This window comes from Passer domesticus, chromosome W (genome assembly GCF_036417665.1).
Source record: "Passer domesticus isolate bPasDom1 chromosome W, bPasDom1.hap1, whole genome shotgun sequence".
Lineage (NCBI taxonomy): Eukaryota > Metazoa > Chordata > Aves > Passeriformes > Passeridae > Passer > Passer domesticus.
Window position 1 is genome coordinate 47,089,259 of NC_087511.1, and position 23,260 is coordinate 47,112,518.

Genomic DNA, 23,260 nt, shown 5'->3' on the forward strand with positions numbered 1-23,260 from the left:
GGCAGGCAGAGCAGGGCGGGCGGCTGACGCAAGGCGGCGGAGCGTTGGCTCAGCCCGCCCGTGATGCAGTTCCTGCGCCGCGGCCATGGCGGGGGACGTGCTGGGCAGGACGGCGGCGCTGACCCTCGGTGAGAGCGCGGGGCACCCCGCACCCCGGCCCCCATCCCCATCGCCATCGCCATCGCCATGCTCGCAGCCCCGTGTGCGGTGCCCGCGCCCCGGGGCGCTGCGGCGGGGCCGCACCGGGAGCGGCCGCAGCGCCGGGCCCGCCCGGCCGGGCCCACCCCGCTCCCGGCGCTTCTCCTTTCGGTCCGGCCCGCCGAGCCCGGCGCTGCCCGGGCTGTGCCCAGGCCCCTCTCCCTGCTTACCTGCACCGAGCTGCTCCCGGGAGGCGCTGCTCCTTCTCGCTCCCGAGGGCTCGGTACCTCGGGGACCCTGGAGACCTTACCGACCACGCTGCATGGATTGGGTTTTTAAATGAAGTATATGACATAATTCTTATCTTGACTGACCAGTGGTGCATTTGAAGGTTTATCACTGCTGATAAGCATCAAGATTTGGTGTAATAGAAAGGGTTGGGTTGGAAGAGGCCTTTAGATCACCTCGTCCAGCCCCTGCAGTGAGCAGGGACACATCCGTGTGTCCATTTTCTCTCTCATAATGTGCTTTGAGTAATTGCCCGTATTTGTCGTGTATCCCAGAAGAGCTGTATGTGTCTGAACGAGAGGGCAGCGACTCCACTGGTGATGGAACGCAAAAGAAACCATTCAAGACTGTCTTGAAGGTGAGTGTGCAAAACACGTGCTTTGTTTGGCAGTGTGGGATGTGTTCTGGGGCAAGGGATGGCCCTTGTATTTTTAAATGTGAGTTTCATACCTGCTTTTGCAACCTGAGCAGGAGCAAGGTGCTGCTCAGGCTCTATAAGGATGATTTTGGTTCACTTTGGTTATTTTCCCCCTCTTTTTAGGCATTGATGACAGCAGGAAAAGAGCCATTTCCTACAATTTATGTGGATTCCCAAAAAGAAAATGAGGTGCTGTGGCATTGAAGGGTTTCCTAGTGGGGATTATTTAGATTATTATCCTGGTGTGCAGGGACACAGTGTAATCTGCTGTCTCTTGCTCTCTCCTTGAATTCTTTAGAGATGGGCCATCATTTCCAAATCACAGATGAAGAATGTCAAAAAGCTATGGCACAGGGAGCAGATGAAAAATGAGGCTAAGGAGAAGAAGGAGGTAGGTTGCACAAGGAACAGAGCACCATTGTTTTCCAAAAACATTACAGTGTCATCATAATTCCTGCCCCTCCAAAAAAGCTGCAGGTTGTTGCTCACTGGTGCCATTGTTTCACATGTTATTTACAACATGTTATTTACAACTGGCCTGGTTACAGCTGTTTAATAAGTAATTTTATTCAAACCAGGCAGAAGATCTCTTGAGAAGAGAAAAGAACCTAGAGGAGGCCAAGAAGGTCGTTATCAAGAATGACCCCAGTCTTCCAGAGCCCAAGTGTGTGAGTATGATCCCGTGCTTTGGCACGTGGGCTGTGCTGGGGCATCTGGTCAGCACAGAGCTTGTGCTGCTCTGGGGTGGGGTCTGGATTAACTCTTAAGAGGTGCTGAACCATTCCCCTGTTCAATGGCTTTTTTTCCCTGCCTCACAGGTGAAGATCAATGCTCTGGAGGCTTACAGAGGGCAGAGAGTGAAGATTTTTGGCTGGATCCACAGGTTACGGAGGCAAGGTAAAGCACAAGCATTGTTGAGCCCGTGCAGGGAGATAGAACAAGTACAGTGGCCTTCAAAATTTGGACCCAGAATGAGTCTGACAGCACCTGGTCTCAAATTTTTAAACCAGTTAGGTGCCTTTGATTGATCTCAAGGATCACTGCAACACTGACAGTTCCCCCTAATGTGTGGACATATAGACATTTCTTAGTTCAAATTCTGTGGGATTGTCAGTTTGGAGGCTAGTGCTACAGAATTTCCTCAACTTCTGTGCTTCAAGCTAGTCCTGCCAAATGAGGAGCTAACCAGCAGCTGCTCATAGTGAAACCAAATTCCTTCTCTTTTTAACTAGGGAAAAATCTGATGTTTATTGTCTTGAGAGATGGCACAGGGTTTCTCCAGTGTGTCCTTTCTGATGAGCTGGTAAGTTGTGATCAGTGTGTTCTGTCATTGAGTTCATACCTCATCTGGTGTTCTGTTATGTAGATGTTGTTAAGTTCTCCTTAAGCTGCTGACTCAGTTGTGTTACTGTTAAATTGTATGTCACTGCAGTTGGGCAGTGTGAGAGCTGTGTGGAAGTGCCTGTGTGCTAACCTGTGACTCCAGCAGATGCCATAGGGAAGTCAGCAATGAGATCTTGCTCACCTGTGCCCTTGTCTGTCTCGCTGCAGTGCCAGTGCTACAACGGGCTGGTGCTGTCCACGGAGAGCAGCGTGGTGGTGTACGGCACGCTGAACCTCCTGCCCCAGGGCAAGCAGGTACAGCAGCTCCTCCGGCTCCTCCTCCTCCCTCACGGGTCACTGGTGTCCTGAGGGAGGCACAGCAGAGGTGGGAGGAACCATTGGATTAGTTCAGAGGGAAAGAACAAAGCTCCCAAAGCTGTGCTGTCCAGTGTGAGACAGATGAACTGTGTGACTTTTCTGCTCTGCCTGAAACCACTTTCCACTGATAGACAACTCCTAGACTATAAAATGGTATAACATTTAATATTTATGTTAATTAAATAGCGTGGTTTCACTTTCCTTAACAGGTTTATTTGGTTTTTGTTTTGTGAGGCTAAGAATTCTTTCACATCTCTTTTACTGAGGTGTGTTTGTAGGGTCGACCCAAGGTTAGGTAATGTGAGTCCCCACTATCACATTTTGGTGGGTTAGCCTTTGAAAATCTGCATTTCTGCCCTGAAAACTGCAGTGAAGTGAAGTGGTTTTAGCTCACCTCACAGGTTGAGCTGGAAGTGCCGCTTGTCGGGGGTGGAAGGCGGCTGTGACCCACACGGGGGCGCCAGTGAGGGCAGAACTCGGTCCCACTTCGGGGGGAAGGACCTTAGAGCTCCAGAGCCAGCCCTGCCGTGGGCAGGGACACCTCCCGCTAGCCCAGATTGGTCCAAGCCCCCTCCAGCCGGGCCTTGGACACTGCCGGGGTGAGGCAGCCGCAGCTTCTTGGGGCAGCCTGTGCCAGGGCCTCACCACCCTCACAGGGAAGAATTCCTGATGTCCCATCTACCGTGCCCTCAGTCCCCAAGGGGAAGCCATTGCCCCTTGTCCCATCACTCCAAGCCCCTGTGAAAAGACATCCAAGGGGCAAGCAGTGGACCTTTTCCCACTGGGTTGTGTTTGTCTCCCTTTGGCAGGCTCCAGGAGGCCACGAGCTGAGCTGTGACTACTGGGAGCTCATCGGCCTGGCCCCGGCAGGAGGGGCTGACAATCTGCTCAACGAGGACTCGGAGGTGGACGTGCAGCTCAACAACAGGCACATGATGATTCGAGGCGAGAACATGTCCAAAATCTTCAAGGTGCGCTCCATGGTCGTGCAAGCCTTTAGGGATCACTTCTTTGCCAACGGATACTATGAGGTAAGTGTGTGTTCCCTGGTCAGCAAGTGACTGCTCTGGTGCCCTGGCTCACCCGTGTCCTCAGTTCTTCACTCAAGCAGTGACAGCCCTGTTCTCCTACAGGTCACACCGCCAACCTTAGTGCAGACGCAGGTGGAGGGAGGCTCCACCCTGTTCAAGCTGGATTACTTTGGTGAAGAGGCATACCTGACCCAGTCATCCCAGCTCTACCTGGAGACCTGCCTGCCAGCTCTGGGAGATGTCTTTTGTATTGCTCAGTCCTACAGAGCTGAGCAGTCCAGGACCCGCCGGCACTTGGCAGAGTATGGACAGTTGTCTTGTTTCTTTTTAAACAGCTTGATTTCCTTTACAGTGTGGGAGTAAGAGGGGTTTGGGTTGTGGGTTTTTTAGATGAGTTTGTTTCATAGCTAAGGATGTGTTGCTTGTATGTGACTTTGCAGTGGTGTGGCTCTGTTTCAGGTACACTCACATCGAAGCTGAATGTCCTTTTATAAGTTTTGAGGATTTGTTGGACCGCCTGGAGAACCTGGTGTGTGATGTTGTAGACAGAGTGCTGAAGTCACCTGCAGCAAGCTTACTGTACGACCTCAACCCGGTAGGCAGCAGCGATGGGAACAGCCAGGAAAACAGGATCTAAAGCCTTTCCTACTCAGCACATTCCTTGGGGAGATGCAGGGCAGTGAGCTTACTTACTGTTTGTAATGGCAAGAAGAATATTAAACATAATAAGAGGGAAAAAACTGCAAGGCTGGTAAAGACCAAAGCAGGGAACTGTGGGGGAACATGTTCCCTGCTAGCATGCTCCAGAAGCCACCAGTGTGCCAGGATTTATGGAAGTGTGTGCTGTGCCAGTGGAATACAGCCCTCCATCCCAGAGACTGGATATCAGCTGGCTGGTGCTTGCTGATGGAGCATGAGGAAGTGATGAAACAAGTGGTGTTTCAGTTCCTCCCTTGGAACATGGAGCCCTAAAGCTCTGGGAATACTTCCTCATCTTCCCTCCCGGGTGATCTGTGAGATTTACTGGGCTTGAGATGGTTGTGTTTGGTTCTGGCTTTGTAGTACTGAGCTTGATTTGTTCATTTAAGTGATAACTTGGTGGCATGTGAGCTGGGAAAGGTCATGGACATGCTGATCAGCTAGAAAAGAACCCCTTTTAAAATGGTGCTCCTGCCCCTGTCTTTGCTGTTATCCACAGGGTTTCCAGCCCCCCAAACGTCCCTTCCGACGCATGAACTACGCTGAGGCCATCGAGTGGCTGAAGGAACACGATGTGAAGAAGGAAGATGGCACCTACTATGAGTTTGGGGAGGTATGTCCTGCTGGGAGCTGGAGTAATGTCCTGTAGGAATGCAGCTGTGGGTTGGGATTTGACCTGATGCCCTTCAACACAGGATAAAACCTGTGCTGTCACCTGTCATCAGTTCCCTGGCCACACTTCTCCAGCATGTGAGATAGTTGTTTGAAGGAGCTCAGGAGCACTTGACAGCATAGACAGGATTTTTTTCCTAGACGTCTGGGAATAATATGTGTCTAAAATAACTTTGTTTTAAGAATTTAGGCACATTAAGATGAAAGCGTGGACATGTGCAGTCTGAAACTGTCTCCTTTCATGCCCACTTCTTGTGGCACTTGTGTCTGGGCGTAGTTTTGGTGCTGAACGTGAATAAAGCCTGCTCTAACCACAGGACATCCCCGAAGCTCCCGAGAGACTGATGACAGACACCATTAACGAGCCCATCCTGCTGTGCCGGTTCCCTGCAGAGATCAAGTCCTTCTACATGCAGCGCTGCAGCGACGACTCGCGCCTCACCGAGTCGGTGAGTCCTTTTACTGCTGGGCTAGCTCGGGGCGGTGGGCACGTGTGAGGGCAGGGGTGCTCAGGGAGCTCCTTGGAGAGCCCTTGCCAGGTGTTGTCGGGGTGCCCTGGCGCGGCTGTCGCGGGCCGTGTGTGCTCCCCTGTGCAGCAGCGTTGCTGTAAGGGGCTGTGCTGTGCTGCGCTGCAGGTGGACGTGCTGATGCCCAACGTGGGCGAGATCGTCGGCGGCTCCATGCGCATTTGGGACAGCGAGGAGCTGCTCCAGGGCTACAAGAGAGAGGGCATCGATCCCACGCCCTACTACTGGTACACGGATCAGGTCAGTGCCTCCCTGTGCTGGGCTCGGACGGGAGCTGGGGCTTCTCACGACAAATGACTGGAAAATGTGTAATATCCCCTCCCTGGATTTCACAGAGGAAATACGGTACGTGCCCTCATGGAGGATACGGTTTGGGATTGGAGCGGTTCCTGACCTGGATTCTGAACAGACACCACATCCGAGATGTCTGTCTCTATCCACGCTTTGTCCAGCGCTGCAAACCTTAGCCAGCCTTGGGAAAAACTCCTGGAAAACTGGGCAGCTGGTGCTTGGGAAAGAATGATACACGCTGCTGTACTACAGCCTGTCTGACAACAACACTTCCTGCAAGCTGTTGCTAATTCAAATACCAGTTTAGGATGTGAAAAGAAAAAAAAAACAAAAAAACAAAACCTCTTTTTTAAAACAAAATACTAGTAATTAACTGGAAAAAGCCTTAGAAAAAATTGTTTAGGTGCATTTATGCTCTTGAGTCATCACAAAACAAAGATCCTGATAAGTTGTCATTTAGAAAACAGGATACACTTCTGCTTTTAATTTCTGTGACTTAAAATATGCTGGGCATTTGATCATTTTATTTTGAAATTTGCTTTCATTTTAATCTCTTGGGGCTTCTTGCTGGGGAAGTCAGGAGTTCAAGATCTTGAAATTCCCTAAGAGTGCCCTGTGAGAATGGTGTGGAGAGGCACAAACAAAGGCTAAAAATGGGAATGAGTATCTTGAGCACTGTTTTTAGTTCCTGCTGATTTTAATGGGGGTTCTGTGAGTTGATGCAGTAGCAGGGTGTGCAGTACAGTGCACAGAACTCCTCTGTGAGAGGCGGGTTGGGTGTGGGGCTTTGGGGTTTCTCCAGGTTATTTATTGCTCAGCAGTGCTGAGGCTGGCGAGGCAGGCTGTGCTCCCTTTCCTGGGAAGGAGCTGCCCTGGGTCTGTGCACGCCCGGCTGCACGTGTCTGATGGCCCTGGGCTGGGCTGGGCTGCCTTTTGCTGCCTGTCTGCAAGCAGAAGTGACGGACTGAGACCCAGAGGGGCAGTAACTGAAACACACTGGGTTTTCAGGCTGTAGTCCCAGCAGTGCTTTCCCCTGTCACGCTGAGGTGTGTTCCTAGAGCAGCTCCCTGTTCCCTTGTGCTGCTGCAGCCGAGCAGCTTCCCTGCTGTAATGAACTTATCAAATAGGGATAATGAAATACGTCACGTGTCGCGTCATCGCTATCGTTCCTAGTCATAAAGCAATTCCTTTACCAGAGAGAAAAAGGCAGGTGCATCATTTGCCACCTGCACTGAGACTTTGGGCTGGATTTGCCATTCACTCCTGGAATTGTTGAGCTTGGATACCCACATTTTTGTATTAAGTGATTTGTTTTCTTCATCTTGCATGTTATATAAACTGGTCTAAATCAGCAACCAATAAATTATGGCAACAGAAGCTGGTGTGCAAGACAGTACTTCAATGCCTGTTCCTTTTACTGAGTGTGGAGCTTGCTGCTTGCTATAGTGTGGACAAAAGCCCACTTACCCAAGTGCAGTCAACGTATCCCAAGAACTGGCATGAGCTTCTTTCCCATTTTAAACAAAATGCCCACTACTTAACTTAAAAGCATGAATTTTTCTAATTTGGAGGGACCACCTCAGCTGCCCAGTGAAATGTGCTGGAGAGAATCAGTGTGGTGCTGACTAAGGTTGCTGAGGCAGCAGTGCTGGGGGAGCAGCCTGGACTTCTGGCACCAGGTAAAGACTTTCTTTATAAAATACTTTCCTTTTCGTGCCTGAAGTGATGGGAAGGCAGAAGTGTCAGGGCAAGATGCTTCTAGAAAAACGTCCCTCGTTTGGGATGAGTTCTCAGTCCTTAAACCTGACAGGGCTGAGCTGCTTTGTGAAGGTTAAAGGCCTCCTTATCAGGGGAGCTGCTAGAGGAAGGGCTGAGGACTTAACAACTGCTCATGGAGGAGGCAGATCAGATAAGGAGCTTAAAAGGTGACCGCATGAAAGATGCTGTGGAACTTACCAGAGACTGCTGTGCAATTCCCTCGCGGTGGGCTGGGATCTGGGAAAGATGCTGCAGCTGCTCGGAACGCAAGAGAACCTGCATTTGTTTTTATTGGGCAGGGAAAACAAGCCTGCAGAAGAGAAGAAAATGTGTAATCAGAACTTGGATCTCTCCTCATCCTCACTTTCATTTTCCTTCACAGTGTGTCTGGAAAGTCAGATTGGTAATTGGATTAGGAACTGGTAAACTGGGCTGCCAGCACTGGTTTCAGGACCTTTCAGCCGTGTCCCTGGCAGCTTTGGGATGACTGTCCTTTAGCTTTGATTAGATTACCACTCCTGACATGCAGTATTTTATATTTATCTGTGCTAACGTTTGCCTGGCCCCCCCTTGTAAGGCACTTTTGAGGAGAACGTAGTGCTGCCAGCCTTTGGCAGCTGGCTCTGCTCTTGACCTGCTGAGACGTGGAATGCACGCCACCCACATGTGCAGGATAAGTGCTGTGGTGTTTGCTCCTTTGTGTTTAAATCGCAGTATCATTATCGTAGAATCATCAAGTCCAACCACCAACTTAGCACTACCTCTGGAATACCTAAACCACTAAACCGCATCGCCCAGTGCCAGATCCAGGTGCTTTTTAAACACCTCCAGGGATGGTGACTCCACCCCCTCCCTGGACAGCCCTTTCCAATGCCTGAATTCCCTTGCCTCGGTTTATACCGGGAATGGAAGTTACCAGCTGAGCTCCGTGCTCCTGCACCAGTGTGTCTGACGGGCGCAGAACCCAACCCTCATCTCTCACGAGAAAGCCCCCAGCACTTTTTACAATAACATTTTAAATCTCTTTTTAGGAGATTTTGCAGTTTTAAAACGTTTTGCCGTTTAGACCGTCACTTCCAACCGGGGATCACTCGCCCATTCCGCAGGCGCCCGCAGGGGCTGTGAGGGGAGCGGGGCTGTGAGGGGAGCGGGGCTGCGAGGGGAGCGGGACAGCGAGGGGAGCCGGGGCTGCGAGGGGAGCCGGGGCAGCGAGGGGAGCGGGGCTGTGAGGGGAGCGGGGCTGCGAGGGGATCCGGGGCTGTGAGGGAAGCCGGGGCTGCGAGGGGAGCGGGGCTGTGAGGGGAGCGGGGCTGTGAGGGAAGCCGGGGCAGCGAGGGGAGCGGGGCAGCGCGGCTGGCGGGACACCGCCGCGGGCCCGCCCCCCGTGCCGTGCGGTGCCGGGGCGTGCCGGGGCGTGCCGGGGGCGGTGTACGGCGAGGGACGGCGGCGGGGCTGTCTGAGGGAATGCGGGCGGCCAAGATGGCTGCCGCCGCCGCCGCCGCTGCCGGCCGTCACCGTGAGTTGTGAGGGCGACGGCGGGAACGGGGCCGGGGGCGGCGGGCGGCCTGAGCGCTGAGCGGGCACCGCGGGCGCCGCGCGGGCGGGAGCGCCGCGGCACCGCCGGCACCGCGTTACACAACGCCCGAGAGGCGCCTTTCATAACGCTGACCGCGCGGGGCGGCGGGGCCGTGCGGCCGGCGGGCTTACCGGGGCTGCGGGAGGCTCCTCGGTGCTGCGCGCCGGGATGGCGGCTTCCCGCCACTGCGCTGAGGGGCTCGGGGCTGCGGGGTCTCCGCGGCCAGCCCGCAGGGCTGCGCCCGCCCGAGGCCGGCCCGAGGCCGTGCTCCGCTGAGGGCACACCTGCTCCGAGCCGAGCCGAGCTGTGCCGTGCTGTGCTGTGCTGTGCTTCCAGCCCGCCCGAGGCCGTGCTCTGCTGAGGGCACACCTGCTGCTCCGAGCCGAGCCGAGCCGAGCTGTGCTGTGCTTCCAGCCCGGCCGAGGCCGGCCCGAGGCCGTGCTCCGCTGAGGGCACACCTGCTGCCCTCCGTGCTTCCAGCGAGCGTCCCCTGTTGCACGGGTTCGTGCGGAGATGCTGCCGGGGGCTGTGAGCCGTGAGCCGTGAGCCGGGCACGGCCAGCTCGGCCGGGGCCTGCAGCACTCGCTGTGCCCAGGGACATCGAGAGCTTGCCCACCCCGGTGCTCGTCTGAGGGTTTGATGTCGTAGTGCCCCTTCTAAAACATGTGCAAGAACGCTTTTATCCATGCTCTATCAAGCTGGGATCGTCCTCGTTGCACGTCTCATTCTGCACAGTGTCCTTCGTGGTGCAGGTGAAAACGTGCATAAACCTCACTCCTAAGTGTCAAGTCAGACACTTGCTGGATGTCCTGAGTTGGAAGGGACTCCTGGGCATTGATTCAACCCCTGGCCCTGCACAGGACACCCCAGCAATCCCACCCTGTGCCTGAGGGCGTTATCCAGGTGCTCCCGGAGCTCTGGCAGCCTTGGGGCTGTGACCATTCCCTGGGGAGCCTGCTCGGTGCCCAGCACCCTCTGTGCCAAGGACAAAAGTTCTCACAGTGCAGAAGTGTCAATGCAGCCATTGAAACTTCCCTTTTTATTGTTCTCGATAACTGGCATAGGGTGCCAGCACCTCAGAAAGTGATAACCCAAGAACTGGAAGTAAAAAATGATTATTTGAAAAGGACCCTTCAGGCATCAGCGATGCTTGAAGTTCTTTAGTTTGCAGCCTTTTGTATCAGTGCAGACTCAGGCATCCACAGCCACGCACTCGTAATCCCGAGTCAGAGGCTGGATTTGCGTTTTGTTGCCATTGATTTCAGCAGGTTTTGAGGCCGTTCAGCATCTGTTCAGGAGGTTATTAGAGAACTGAGAGCTGTAAGATGCTCTTCCCAGCGGGTGGCTCGGCTGCTGAGGAGCTCTGTGCTGTTGGGGCTCAATTGCTGCTGAGCTCCTGTGGTCTGACAGGGGAAATGTCGCACTGAGCAATTGCCGGAGAGACGGGGATGCAGGATTTAACCTCTTTTTTCCTTCACCACGAGCAATTCACACTATTTCTGCGCTAAAAGAAAACCATGTAATGACGATGAACTCCCGAGGAGAACGAAGTGTGCCTTTGAAAAGGCAGGCTGTAACCAGCATGGAATTGTATGGAATGGGTTGGAAAGAACCTTAAGGATAATCTGGTTGTGTTCAGCTGCAGACTCCTGACATAAGGATGTGGAGCTGCTGGACTGAGTCCAGAGAAGGCCATGGAGATGCTCCAGGGCTGGAGCCCTCCGCTCTGGAGCCAGCCTGGGAGAGCTGGGGGTGTTTAGAAAAGAAGGATCCAGAGAGACCTCAGAGCCCTCTCCAGTGGCTAAAGGGGATCCAGGAGAGCTGGAGAGGGAGGGGAATGTGCAGACTTGTGAAATCCTGGGGTTTGTGATGCTGAAATCCAGATCAATGGCATCACCTGGCTGGGCAGTGGGACAGAAGGTGGCCCAGGTCTGCAGGTAATGGATTCTGGAGCTGCTGCTCGGTGTTCAAACAGGAGCAGGTGTCTGACCTACACTGTAGACAGGGTGTGGAAATCCTGTCCAGTCGGGTTAGCCCAGGTGTGTCTGACCCACGAGGAGTCACGTTCATTCCTCGGGGCCAGCCCCTTGGTTCTGCTCTGTTGTCACCAGTTATTTTGGAGTTGTGGTTGGAGCTCACAGGTTAGAATTTGGTTTGGGTTTTGGTGCTGCCTGGTACCTGCAGAGCTGTATAAGTGTGGAGTGTTCAAAGAAAGGCAGAAGCTTTGATGTGCTGGCTTGCTTTGATTGCAGGAGCTGGAGGCGGCCGTGCCGCGGGGTCTGTGGGGTCTGTGGGGTCTCTGGGCTCTGTGGGGTTTGTGGGGTCTGTGAGCTCTGTGGGGTTTGTGGGGTCTGCAGGGTCTCTGGGGTTTGCGGGGTCTGTGGGGTCTCTGAGTTCTCGGGTCTCTGGGGTCCGTGGGGTCTCTGGGGTCCGTGGGGTCCATGGGGTCCGTGGGGTCCATGGGGTCTCTGGGGTCCGTGGGGTCCATGGGGTCTGTGGGGTGTGTGGGGTCTCTGGGGTCCGTGGGGTCTCTGGGGTTTGCGGGGTCTGTGGGGTCTCTGAGTTCTCAGGTCTCTGGGGTCCGTGGGGTCTCTGGGGTCCATGGGGTCTCTGGGGTCCGTGGGGTCCATGGGGTCTCTGGGGTGTGTGGGGTCTCTGGGGTCCGTGGGGTCTGCGGGGTCTCTGGGCTTTGCAGGGTCTCTGGGGTGTGTGGGGCCTGTGGGATCTCTGGGGTCTGTGGGTGTGTGCTGCTGGCCGGGCAGCGGGTGAGCGCTGCCGTTCTCTCCGCAGTGCTGAGGAGCTGCAGCCAGCTGCGGGTGCCGCTGCGATGGAGAGCCCAGGCGCCGGCGGCCGCGGTGACCGGGAGCGCCGAGCCGCGGGCGCAGCCCCAGGAGCGGTGGGTGTGCCGGGGCACCGGGGCTGTTCTGTGCCCGTGTGATTGTGTATCTGCCACGCACAGCCTCCGGACAGCCTTGCCCCTTATCGTTGTGCTCTGGAGTTCTGCTGCCTGGGTTTGTTCAGCAGCCTGCTGATGCGCGCTCCAGCAGAAAGGGAATGGGAGCTGAGCTCCCGAAACACTGGGGCAGGCCTGGGCTCCTCTCCGTGCCCTGTTGTGAGGCTTTAACAAAAGGGCAAAGCTCCCTGTGCAACCTGAACCATCTGCTGGGGAAGTGAGGTCCTGGTCTGTGGGGTCCCTTGGGCAGGGGAAACATTTCCATGGGGAAATGGGTGAGAGCTGTGACCTGCAGCCATTCTGTAAATGCTGATACCACCATTGTGCTGCTGTGCCGTGTGGGACATTATCCTTACCACAGTGTGCCAGACCTGCACCCAGATAGAAAATCCATTCTGGAAAAGCCCAGCCTAAACACAACTGGCCCTGCAATGAATTTGTGTGTAGAAAGGCTTCTTGCTGTTGTCAGTGCTGCAGGAGTTGAGATGTGTCCCCACACACTTGTGTGAGTGGCTTATCTGCTTTCCAGGGAAGCTGCTGCTTGGTTTGGTTGGAATGCACAGCTGTTTTATAACCTCCCTTAGAGCCAGCAGCTGTGAGGCTGTGTGTTTCCAGCTAAAGTTTGTGTTACACAGTGGTTACTCTTTAAAAAAGCAGAGATCATGTAGATACTTGTGTCTGGCCATTCCTGTTCCAGTGCAAGTGTTTACATAAGCAGGAGGAGCCCTGGGATAGGAGCTGCCTTTGCAAAGGCAAATGTGGGAGGATGAGCTGGTTGATTTGTCATTGTAATAAAAACAAAAGCAGTGGGTCACTCGGATTTGGAATCTCTCTTGCTTCCCTAGGAAACCCAAGACAGGAATCTTGATGCTGAACATGGGGGGCCCGGAGCGGCTGGATGACGTCCACGATTTCCTGCTGCGTCTCTTCCTGGACAGAGACCTGATGACCCTTCCAGTTCAGAAGTGAGGGGCACTGGGATCTCCTGGGGCACAGGTGGTGTTGGGTGTTGCTGTCAATATCGAGCTCTGATATTCACTTCTGTGGAGAGCAGAATTCCCCAAGAGTGGTTCATCCTGGGAGCAGTCAGAGCAGGGGACAGTGGATTAGGCGTGCCATGTTGCTCTCTTGAACTGCAGGCTGAGCTGTGGGACGGGTGGAGGAGCAGAACATGCACCAAGCCACGCTGCTTGGCTGCAGTTCCCAGGGACTGGCAGGGCCAGGCCGCGGAGCAGGGCTCGGGGAGGCTCTCTGGCTGTGCTAACAGGTCCCTCCCTGCAGCACGCTGGCCCCGCTCATCGCCAGGCGCCGCACGCCGAAGATCCAGGAGCAGTACAGCAGGATCGGCGGCGGCTCCCCCATCAAGAAGTGGACGGCGCTGCAGGGAGAGGGCATGGTGAAGCTGCTGGACAGCATGTCTCCTCGCACTGGTACTGCTCTGCCCGGCCTCCCCTGCCTGCTGCTGCTCTGCCTTTTGCTGGCAAAGCGGCTTGGGCTGCTTGGTTTTCCTCCTGGGGAGGTGGGGAGTCCCTCCCTGCTGGGAAGTGCAGAAGGGATTCCCTTCACTGGAAGGTTGTTATCCAAGGCTGGGCTAGGGAGCCACCTCTGTGTCCTGTGATCATGGCTGTGGTAGGCTAAGTGTGTTATTTGCAGGTGTCCAAGGCAGGTGCCAGGAGTGTCCCTTGGTGTGTGGCACTGCCAGGCATCGTGCCTTGCCCTCCTTGAGCCTGAGGAGGCCTGCACTGAACAGAGGTGCCTGAGGCTTGGAGGGGAAGAAAGGGGGATGTATTTCATGAGAACCACTGAGGGGGGTGTGGGAGGGGGGCTCAGGGTGGTGTTCTCAGCAGCTGCCTCAGGGCTGAGGGAACAGCTGGAGGAAAGACAAGGCTTTGTGGATGAGCAGTGCAGGGCACAGCTGAGCGATAGCAGCGAGCCCCACCCAGGGACACAGCAGGAGATAAGGCTGGGCTGGCTGCAAGGAGATGCTCTCCTTGACAGTCCTGCATGATGAGAAAACTTCCAGCATGAACACAGCCTCCTTCCCCGTCCCTGTGTCTCAGAATCCCTCCCAGCAGGGAGTGCTGACTGGTGTGGGATAGCCTGTGCCACCCTGCCTGGTAGCATCACTGTGGTGGGAAATGGGTGCAGATGCTTCTGTGACTGTCCTTTCATACAGAGCTGTTGTGTAGCTCTTTGTGGCACCTGCCTCGGGCTTGGCTAGAAAAGGGCTGGAGGAAAAGGACTGCCAAAAGGGTCTGGAAGGTTAAAAGCAATGCTCTTGGAAGGCTAGAGCCAAATTTATTTCATCCATTCAGAATGTGGTGTGTCACTGGTGCCCTCACTCAGGTGATGCTCAGTCCTTTCTGCACAGATGTGACTCCCCAGCTGTGTTTGAGCCGTGGTCCCTGCAGGTGCAGTCAGAGCCTGCTGTGTCATCCAGGGCAGGAGTGTCCCTGGAGCAGGGGCCCTGAAGGGTCAGCCTTGCAGCAGGCTCTGCAGATAAGGCTGGAAGGTTTATCTGCTTTTCCCAGTGTCCCACTCCCGCTTGCTTTTGTTTGGTGACCACTGTCTGTGCAGTCACACCCTCCTCTGGGCACCTCTCCTACCTGATAAGTCCTTTGGAGGTTCTTTTTTACTTGGCAGCAGCTGCAGTTTAACAATAGCATGTGCTGAGCACTGTCAGCCATTTCCTCCAGCATCCCCAGAGCCCGTGCAGAGCACTGTGTGCCTTCAGGGTGGCTTGGAGCACTTGGGTGTGCTTGCAGACAGCACTTGGGAATGTGGTGTGCTCACCTTGGGGGTGCTGAGCCCTCGGAATGAGTAACTGGCAGGAGGTGCTGGCACCACGTGAAATGTGGCAAAAAGAAGTACATTCAGGGTAATTTTACCTTGTTCTGCTCTGGGCATCAGGTGAAACTTCAGTGTGTCAGCAGCAGTGCTCCCATCCCAAATCCAGACACTGTACCAGCTGCTAGGGGGGAACTGACTGTGTCCAAGATCAGGGCAGGATGTCACTGTTATTTAAACAGCCTGTGTACAGACACCAGCACCTCTCTTTGCTGCCCATGGTCCTGAACAGAACCTGGCACTGGGGTTAGTTCCAGGCTGGCCCTGTTCTTCCCAGGATGTCCTTTCCCAGGTTAGACTCCTCCAGTCCCGCTGTGGTTACTCAGACTGCTGTCCCTGATGCCATTCAGAGATGTTAATGAGGTTACTGGCTCACGGGCTCCTGAAGCTGGCTCTTTATTTGCTGCTGCTCCCAGCTGGGAGCTCTCCTGCCTCCTGCAGAGAGCTGGGGCTGACTAAACCTGTTTGCTGAACCCTGCACAAATGTACGGAGTGGAGCCCAAGCACGGGACATCTGCTTCCCTCAGAAACCTGCTAAATGCTGCTTCAGAGCCACTGACCCGGAAACCCTGCAAAAGAAACTTTGCTTCTGTTCTCCTAAGAACCTCTGTCCTCCACTTAAAAAAACAAAACAGCAAACCTCCCGTGCCTGCTTCCCGTCCCCTCACCAAGCCATGCTCCCAAAGCTGGCACCCAGAAGATTAGAGCTAAAAAATGGAGAGGTCCTCAGGGAGAATCACATTGCTGCCAAAATCTGGTGTTAAAGCCATGAAGCTTTTTATAAAAGCCCTCCAAAATCAGGATGGGAGAGCACATGTCCCTGATTCATGGCTCTGTCCAGGCTGGGAGCCGTGCCTCTGCTAAATGCAGGAGAAGCAGGCAAGTGATGTCCCTGTAAACCATAATATAAATCACTTTTCAATTCTAATCCCAGCCAAGCGAGGTACCAGAACTGTGCTTGGCCAATCAAGGCCTTTACAAAAGCAGCCAGAAAACGCTGAGCAGGTTTATTTCAGCGGTTTCAGCCGGCTGTTGGTGTCTGTCTTCCCTGTAACCGTGTGCTGCTGTGGATGTCCCCTTGCTGCCACCCTGTGCCTGCTGGCAGCTCCTCACAAGTACTACATCGGGTTCCGCTACGTGCACCCGCTGACGGAGGAGGCCATCGAGGAGATGGAGAGGGACGGCGTGCAGAGAGCCATCGCCTTCACCCAGTACCCCCAGTACAGCTGCTCCACCACGGGTGAGCTGGGGCAGCCTGGGGCGGGCTGCTGCAGGGCTCAGCTGGGACACAACAGCACGACGATTTACATTGTATTTTAATTTAGCAGCATTTTCAAGTGTGATGATAGCTCGCTGCCGAGCTGTTCCAGGCTGCCAGCTTGCTGAAGGTGTGGTGTTAATTCTCTCTTTCAGGAAGCAGTTTAAATGCCATTTATCGCTACTACAACCAGAAAGGGGAGAAGCCAAAGATGAAGTGGAGCATCATTGACCGCTGGCCCACACACCCCCTTCTCATTCAGGTGTGCATCTGAAGGCTTTGAGGTTTATACATTCTCTTAATAAAATACTGAGAAGGGGTAACAGGAAGGCTTCAGTCCGAGGGTGCATTTTAGCTGTGTGATGAAACGGGTCTTGCCTACCATGTCTGAAATTACAGAAGAGTTATTTCATGGCCCATGCTTTGGCAAGATAATGTGTGAAAGCATCCACTGTGCACAGCCTGTTTTAAAAGCTGGGTGATGTTGCCCTGATAGTGGTGGCTGGAAGGAGCCTCTGTGGGCCATTAGTCCAAATTCTGCTCAGCACAGGTCTGTGAGGACAGCACACACACAGATTGTGTTGGTTTGTCAGATTCTCTGGCAGCACACAGTAATTCCTGGCTGTGGCAGGAGCAGTGAAGGGAAGTGTTCATACTGCTCTCTTTCCAGAGAAAATGGCCCTTTCAGTCTTTGTGAGGGAGCTGCTGCTCTCACGTGGGTTTGCAGTTCCTGTGGTGTGCTGAGAGGTGAAAAAGCCACCAAGGGCAGGCAGGGTGGAGCTGCCTGTGCTCCCTGCCACACTGCCCGAGTGTCGTGACACCGAGGGAATTTGGGAAGGCAGCTCTGGCTGCATCCCTGAGAGCCCCAGTGTTCCCCTCTGAGGCCTGTGTTCGTGTTTCCCTGCGCAGTGCTTTGCTGATCACATCCAGAAGGAGCTGAACCTGTTCCCCCCAGAGAAGAGGAAAGAGGTGGTGATCCTCTTCTCAGCCCACTCGCTGCCCATGTCGGTGAGTGCCCTCGGGGCAGGGTGTGGGCACAGCTGGGCAGGGCCAGGCTGCTCTGGTCCTTCCCAGAGCTGCAGTGTGCCAGAGCTGTGCTGTGTGTGGTGCAGGTGGTGAACCGTGGTGATCCCTACCCCCAGGAAGTGGGAGCCACTGTCCAGAGGGTCATGGAGAAGCTCAACTACTCCAACCCCTACAGGCTCGTGTGGCAGTCCAAGGTATGTGCTGGGGGGGCTGAGCAGGTACAGCCTGGGCAGGGTGTTACTGGACTGAAAAAACACACCTTTACTTACATTTCTGGTTGCTTTCTTCAGTCTTGTTCAGGCCAGCCCAGGTTCTTTCCTGTGAGATGGAGTGGTGGGAAGTGTGTCTTCATTAAACAGTCAGTGGAGAAAGGGAGAAGTACAGCCAGGGAAATAAAAATAACTGTTTCTGTCCCATCCATAACCTGCTCTGTCATCCTGCCTAAGAAATGTGGGTGCCCTTTGTGAGAGTGATTTAATGAGCGTTTTCCCTTTATTTCTGCTTTTTGTTGCAGGTTGGACCAATGCCCTGGCTTGGTCCCCAGACAGACGAGACCATCAAAGGGCTGTGCCAGCGAGGAAAGAGGAACATGCTGCTGGTGCCAATAGCATTTACCAGTGACCACATTGAGACACTGTATGAGCTGGACATCGAGTATGCCCAGGTTTTAGCCAACGAGGTAATGCTCTGTGGGTTTGGGCCCTGTTTGGGTAGTGCTGCTCTGAAATTATTTCTCCCGGGTTGCAATTTGCTCTGTAGTTGCTTCTTGCAATGTTATTTGGGATTAGCTTTAATTTCCTGTAATCAGAAATTCATCACAAAACAGGTGGGAGTTTGTCCTTGCAGATTTAGGTATTTAAACCATTACAAATATTGCTCAAAGACAATGAATGATTTTTGGCAGCAAAGTGTAATGTTGCCCCATGGTAATTTTTGCTGTACTGAAAACTGTGATACTGCATTTAATCCTGTCATTGGGGTGACTTCTGAATGAAGTGGGAACATTTTGAAGGCTACCCAGTGAAGGATCAGATGAACAGGTTTAACTTTTTCCTCCTTATTTTTGCTTCAGTGTGGAGTTGAAAACATCAGAAGAGCGGAGTCTCTCAATGGAAATCCACTGTTCTCCAAGGTATCTGCTGTTGCAGTGGCTGTAGGGTTTGCAGTTGTGTGGATGTTTTCAGGTGCTTTTAAGGTGTTCTGAGTTGCAGAGCAGGAATGGAGCCCCTTGTTCCTCATCTGCCAGCACGGGGGGGTTCATTGTAGGGCACTTGGCGTGGCTTTGTCAGAGGGGGCACAGGGCTGGGGGGGTTGCACGGCTGCATTTGCTCCCTCTGACCTTTTCCCCCTCCCCGCAGGCCCTGGCAGACCTGGTGTGCTCCCACCTGCAGTCCAACGAGGTGTGCTCCCGCCAGCTGACCCTGTGCTGCCCGCTCTGCGTCAACCCGGTGTGCCGGGAGGCCAAGGCGTTCTTCAGCAGCCAGCCCCTGTGAGCCCGGGCTCCTGCTGCTCTGGGGCACTGCAGCCAGCCCCCGGGAGCCCTGGGAGCCCCTCTGAGCCCCTGTGAGCCCGGGCTCCTGCTGCTGTGGGGCACTGCAGCCAGCCCCCGGGAGCCCTGGGAGCCCCTCTGAGCCCCTGTGAGCCCGGGCTCCTGCTGCTGTGGGGCACTGCAGCCAGCCCCCGGGAGCCCTGGGAGCCCCTCTGAGCCCCTGTGAGCCCGGGCTCCTGCTGCTCTGGGGCACTGCAGCCAGCCCCTGGGAGCCCCTGTGAGCCCTGGGAGCCCCTGTGAGCCCGGGCTCCTGCTGCTCTGGGGCACTGCAGCCAGCCCCCGTGAGCCCTGGGAGCTCCTGGGAGCCCTGTGAGCCCTGGGAGCCCTGTGAGCCCCTGTGAGCCCGGGCTCCTGCTGCTGGGGGGCACTGCAGCCAGCCCCGTGAGCCCTGGGAGCTCCTGTGAGCCCTGTGAGCCCGGGCTCCTGCTGCTGGGGGGCACTGCAGCCAGCCCCCGGGAGCCCTGGGAGCTCCTGTGAGCCCTGGGAGCCCCCGTGAGCCCTGTGAGCCCTGTGAGCCCCTGTGAGCCCGGGCTCCTGCTGCTCTGGGGCACTGCAGCCAGCCCCTGGGAGCCCCTGTGAGCCCTGGGAGCCCCTGTGAGCCCTATGAGCCCTGTGAGCCCGGGCTCCTGCTGCTGTGGGGCACTGCAGCCAGCCCCTGTGAGCTCCCTGCTGCTGTGCCCCCCAGCAGCCAGCCCCTGTGAGCTCCCTGCTGCAGTGTCCCCCAGCAGCCAGCCCCTGTGACTCCCTGCTGCTGTGCCCCCCAGCAGCCAGCCCCTGTGAGCTCCCTGCTGCTGTGCCCCCCAGCAGCCAGCCCCTGTGAGCTCCCTGCTGCTGTGCCCCACAGCAGCCAGCCCCTGTGACTCCCTGCTGCTGTGCCCCACTGCAGCCAGCCCCTGTGACTCCCTGCTGCTGTGCCCCACTGCAGCCAGCCCCTGTGACTCCCTGCTGCTGTGCCCCACTGCAGCCAGCCCCTGTGAGCTCCCTGCTGCTGTGCCCCACTGCAGCCAGCCCCTGTGAGCTCCCTGCTGCTGTGCCCCCCAGCAGCCAGCCCCTGTGAGCTCCCTGCTGCTGTGCCCCACTGCAGCCAGCCCCTGTGAGCTCCCTGCTGCTGTGCCCCACAGCACAGCACAGCACAGCTCACCCCGGGGCAGGGCTCCTGGTGTTTTCTTTCAGAAGGGTATTGGGGATTGGGGAGATGAGGGCATTTATCCTGTCAGGTGTGAGAGATCTTGTGTCATCCAGCCCAACAGGACTCGCTGAAAAACCTACACAGCTTTTTTACAATTAGCTTCTATTTCTATGCAGGGGTTTACTCGTGTGCAGGCTGGTCACGAGCTCATTACCGTGCCAGGTCGAAGGTACACTTATTTTGTTATTTTGGTTTTGCTTAAGGTGCAGTCTGAGCAGCACAGTCTGCTGTCTGCTCTGAGAGGGACTTTGCAGCTGGCTTTGGAGACTTTGGAGATCAAGTTACTTCTAATGCTTTTTAATAAGGCCTGTATGTATATATTTTTTGAATTTTTTTTTTTAGAGCATAAAGATAAGGCTTTGTTTTGGTTTGGTTTTCTCCTGCCGGAAACTTCCCGTGAAAGCTTAGCTGGGATAGTAGAATGCACAAAACTTGTTTACATTTTCTAGGAAAAACATTTTCATTATCTGCAGAAAATTATTTGAAGAGTATAAATTGAAAATAATTAGCCTGCTTGGGTAATGCTGGAGAATTTGCTCCATTGAAACTGTGTGTTTCAAGTCTAGCAGGAGCATGTGTGGAAACATGCTGGTGTATCTGTTAAGCAGAATGGCTTTTTAAATCCTTATTTTTATTAAAAAAGGGCTTTTTCTGTTTGGTGAAGTAAATTTAGGAAGGCAGGCTTGTTCCCCGGGAGGTTTATAGATCCACTCTGTGCTTTCTACTGTGCCACAGCCCTGTGGTTTTGTGGGATAGCTGTGGGGTGCCATGGGTGGGCCTGACCTGGCTTAACTGCTGTTATTTGAGCAGGAGACGATCAGTCAGGAGTCACCTAGAGCTTCGGATGCCCGAGCCCAGGCTGCCCGTGCTGGGGCTCTCCTGAGGGGCTGCCTGCCCCCAGCAGGGCCGTGCCCAGGGCACGGGGTCCCCTCCTGCCCGCTGTGACAGGAGCAGAGCTGTGACAGTGGCGTGAGCCCTGCGTGTGGCAGCCCCGCTGGCACCCCTTGTTTACTTGATGTCCTTAGCACTGAAATGGCAGCAGCTGGGCACTGCAGGCTGCCCCCTGGCACTTGCTGGTGCCTGGGGAGCAGGTGCCACGCTGCTCAGCCAGGCTGATCTGCTCAGGTAACCGTGAGGCACCCGCAGCTTGGACCTCGGGCCTTTAGGGAGCAGGGTGTTCAAGGAGGGGTTTAGCAGGGGTTTGTCCCGTTCTGTTTGTTGCTGGAATTAGGGATGGGGTGCTGAGGAACGGGTGGATCCCGTGTTGAGCACCTGTGCAGTGCTGTGCACCCCAGTACCTCTGCAGAGCTCCACTGCCATGCCTGCTTCCAGGGTGGGACAGACTGACATTCCTGCAGCGCCAGCACTGCTGCAGCACCCTGCTCCCCACAGAAAGAAGTCTTCCTTCCCTTCCTGCCTGTGCCTGTTCCAGTGGCAGGGAGCCAGGAGCTCCTCTCCCCCTCCTCTCCCTCCCCCTGGGCTCTGCTCACAGCCTGGGCAGGAAGAAGGAGCACAAATGTCCACGGTGTCTGGGAACACTGGCCTTACGTCTCTCCTTGGACAAAGAACTTCCTCTGCCTCGCTTCTCTGCGTGACACTTTGGGATCAGTGGAAAACTATCTGGTCTGTCAAATCTTCCTGCCCACTCCTGGTTCCTCACAGCTGGGGGGAGTGCGGACCTTCCAGTGCTCCAGGCTGGGACCACCGCATTTACAAGTGTGGCAAGCAAAGGTTAACATCATATGAACCTTGTGGTATTATAAATACAGATGGCTTTTCATTTTCATACTGGAGAGAGTCCTGAAAATACCAGCTGGCACTGATTCTGAGGCATTACATTTGTCCCCAGTAATAAAAGACACTTAAAATTCACTTTGGAGTGTTCTAACCACAAGCAGGATAATTACTCTGCTGCTGCTGTTACACCATCATGCAGAAATCACTTAATTTTCCAGCTTTTAGCAGATGGAGCCTGTCTCACAGAGCTGGTGGTGCTGTTTGCTGTCAGGCTAGTTTTCATCAGGGTTTCTGAGGAGTTTCATCTCCCAGGCCGGTGCCCAGCGTGGGTGGGTGTGTGCCCCAGGAGAGATGAATCCGTGGTGCCTGTGCCTTCCTGAGCCCTCCTCAGGGCTGTGTCCCACCCAGTTTGCAGCTCAGCCTGCCCTGCAGGTGCTCTGAGCTGGCTGGAGCCCTGGGGGACTGTGGGCCTGGCAGGAGTCACTGTCCTGGCCCAGGGGATCTGCCCTGTGGGGCTCTGGCCTCAGGATATCGGCTGGAAATTGGAGTCAGGAACAGCCCGTGGTGTCCTCAGGGAAGAAATGGGAAGTAAAGGGGTCAGCTTGTTTTCCTGCTCTAACACTCAGTTAGAGCAGTTTGGCTTATGTTTTCGTTATTGAGTGAATTTTTCTTTTTGAGTTTCTTTTTAACCTGTCTGTCGGTCCTCGCTGCATTTCAGAGAAGGTGGAAGCTCCCAGAAGGTGCTGTGACACCACGGGGCTGTGGGTGGTGTGGGAGCTGGCTCCTGCCATCCCCTGGACAGGAGGGTGGCACAGCTGAGCTCAGGGATTCCCAGAGTACCTAAAAGCTCAGTGAATTCTCCCAGAGAGCTGGGGATCACCTTGAAGTGCAAGCTGCAAGGCAGAGCAGCTCCCTTGGGTTTGCTCGTGCCACGTGTGTACAGATACTTGCTCTTAGCCCAACACATGCATTTCTGATTGACCAAGGACTTCCACTGGATGTAACCCAGCAAATCTGGATACTCCTGCTGTGTGTCGTTTGCCATAAGGATGGAATTAAAGTTCTTTGGAGGAAACAGCTGAGCTGTGTTTCTTTGTGTGCTGGTGTTGGAAGCTCTCCGCACCTCTGCTGTGTCTGGGGTGAGTCACACCCCCTGAAAAGACTGGAGAAGATGGTGAATCAGGCATTTGCCCTGCTCTGGGATCCCACCTGCGATGGATAATTTATTCTGTTCCCTGTTAGCGGTCTCTGGGCAGCTCCTTGCTGTGTTACTAATTAAGTGCTTGATTGATTATTTTCTAGAGCAGGGATTGGAGATGTTGGATGCTTAAGCTGATCCATTAGTGAGCTCTTGTGATGGGGAGAGAGCAGGATGCAAACCCAGCATGGTGGAGGGTGGGAAATGTGGAGGAGAGCAGTGATGGTGCTTCTTTTCCTCTGGAACCTCAGCCCCAGCTCTGCTGTGCTCCCTTTGAGTGGGGACTTGGCTGGGTGAGCCTGGCAATGTCATATTGGAATCCAAGACAATCTCTGGCATCGTGGAAAGCACTTTTCCTCCCTCCCTCTTTCTGAAGGGCTGCTCTCCACCTGCTTTCCTGCTTG

The 23,260-nt window shown here is 54.8% G+C and overlaps 2 protein-coding genes across 4 annotated transcripts; both read left to right on the top strand.

Moving 5' to 3' along the window:
- LOC135289011 (asparagine--tRNA ligase, cytoplasmic) lies at nt 1–7,142 on the top strand. Of its 2 annotated transcripts, none has more exons than XM_064402397.1 (15): nt 1–128; nt 702–784; nt 968–1,033; nt 1,143–1,235; nt 1,423–1,512; nt 1,663–1,741; nt 2,077–2,147; nt 2,396–2,482; nt 3,355–3,576; nt 3,679–3,878; nt 4,036–4,171; nt 4,775–4,888; nt 5,265–5,396; nt 5,583–5,714; nt 5,810–7,142. In XM_064402397.1, exons 1-15 carry the CDS (start codon nt 86–88, stop codon nt 5,939–5,941), a joined length of 1,680 nt encoding a protein of 559 aa, XP_064258467.1. In that variant the 5' UTR covers nt 1–85; the 3' UTR covers nt 5,942–7,142. The 2 variants fall into 2 exon arrangements, with proteins under 2 accessions (XP_064258467.1, XP_064258468.1); XM_064402398.1 differs by having other exon boundaries at nt 62–128; nt 705–784.
- A 1,783-nt stretch (nt 7,143–8,925) lies between these two features.
- On the top strand, nt 8,926–22,733 carry LOC135289014 (ferrochelatase, mitochondrial). 2 transcript variants are annotated; one of them, XM_064402400.1, is made up of 11 exons: nt 8,926–9,039; nt 11,890–11,995; nt 12,898–13,017; nt 13,334–13,482; nt 16,005–16,139; nt 16,313–16,419; nt 17,067–17,165; nt 17,270–17,377; nt 17,698–17,862; nt 18,256–18,315; nt 18,542–22,733. In XM_064402400.1, exons 1-11 carry the CDS (start codon nt 8,988–8,990, stop codon nt 18,674–18,676), a joined length of 1,236 nt encoding a protein of 411 aa, XP_064258470.1. In that variant the 5' UTR covers nt 8,926–8,987; the 3' UTR covers nt 18,677–22,733. The 2 variants fall into 2 exon arrangements, with proteins under 2 accessions (XP_064258470.1, XP_064258471.1); XM_064402401.1 differs by lacking the exon at nt 16,005–16,139.
- The last annotated feature ends 527 nt before the right edge of the window (nt 22,734–23,260 follow it).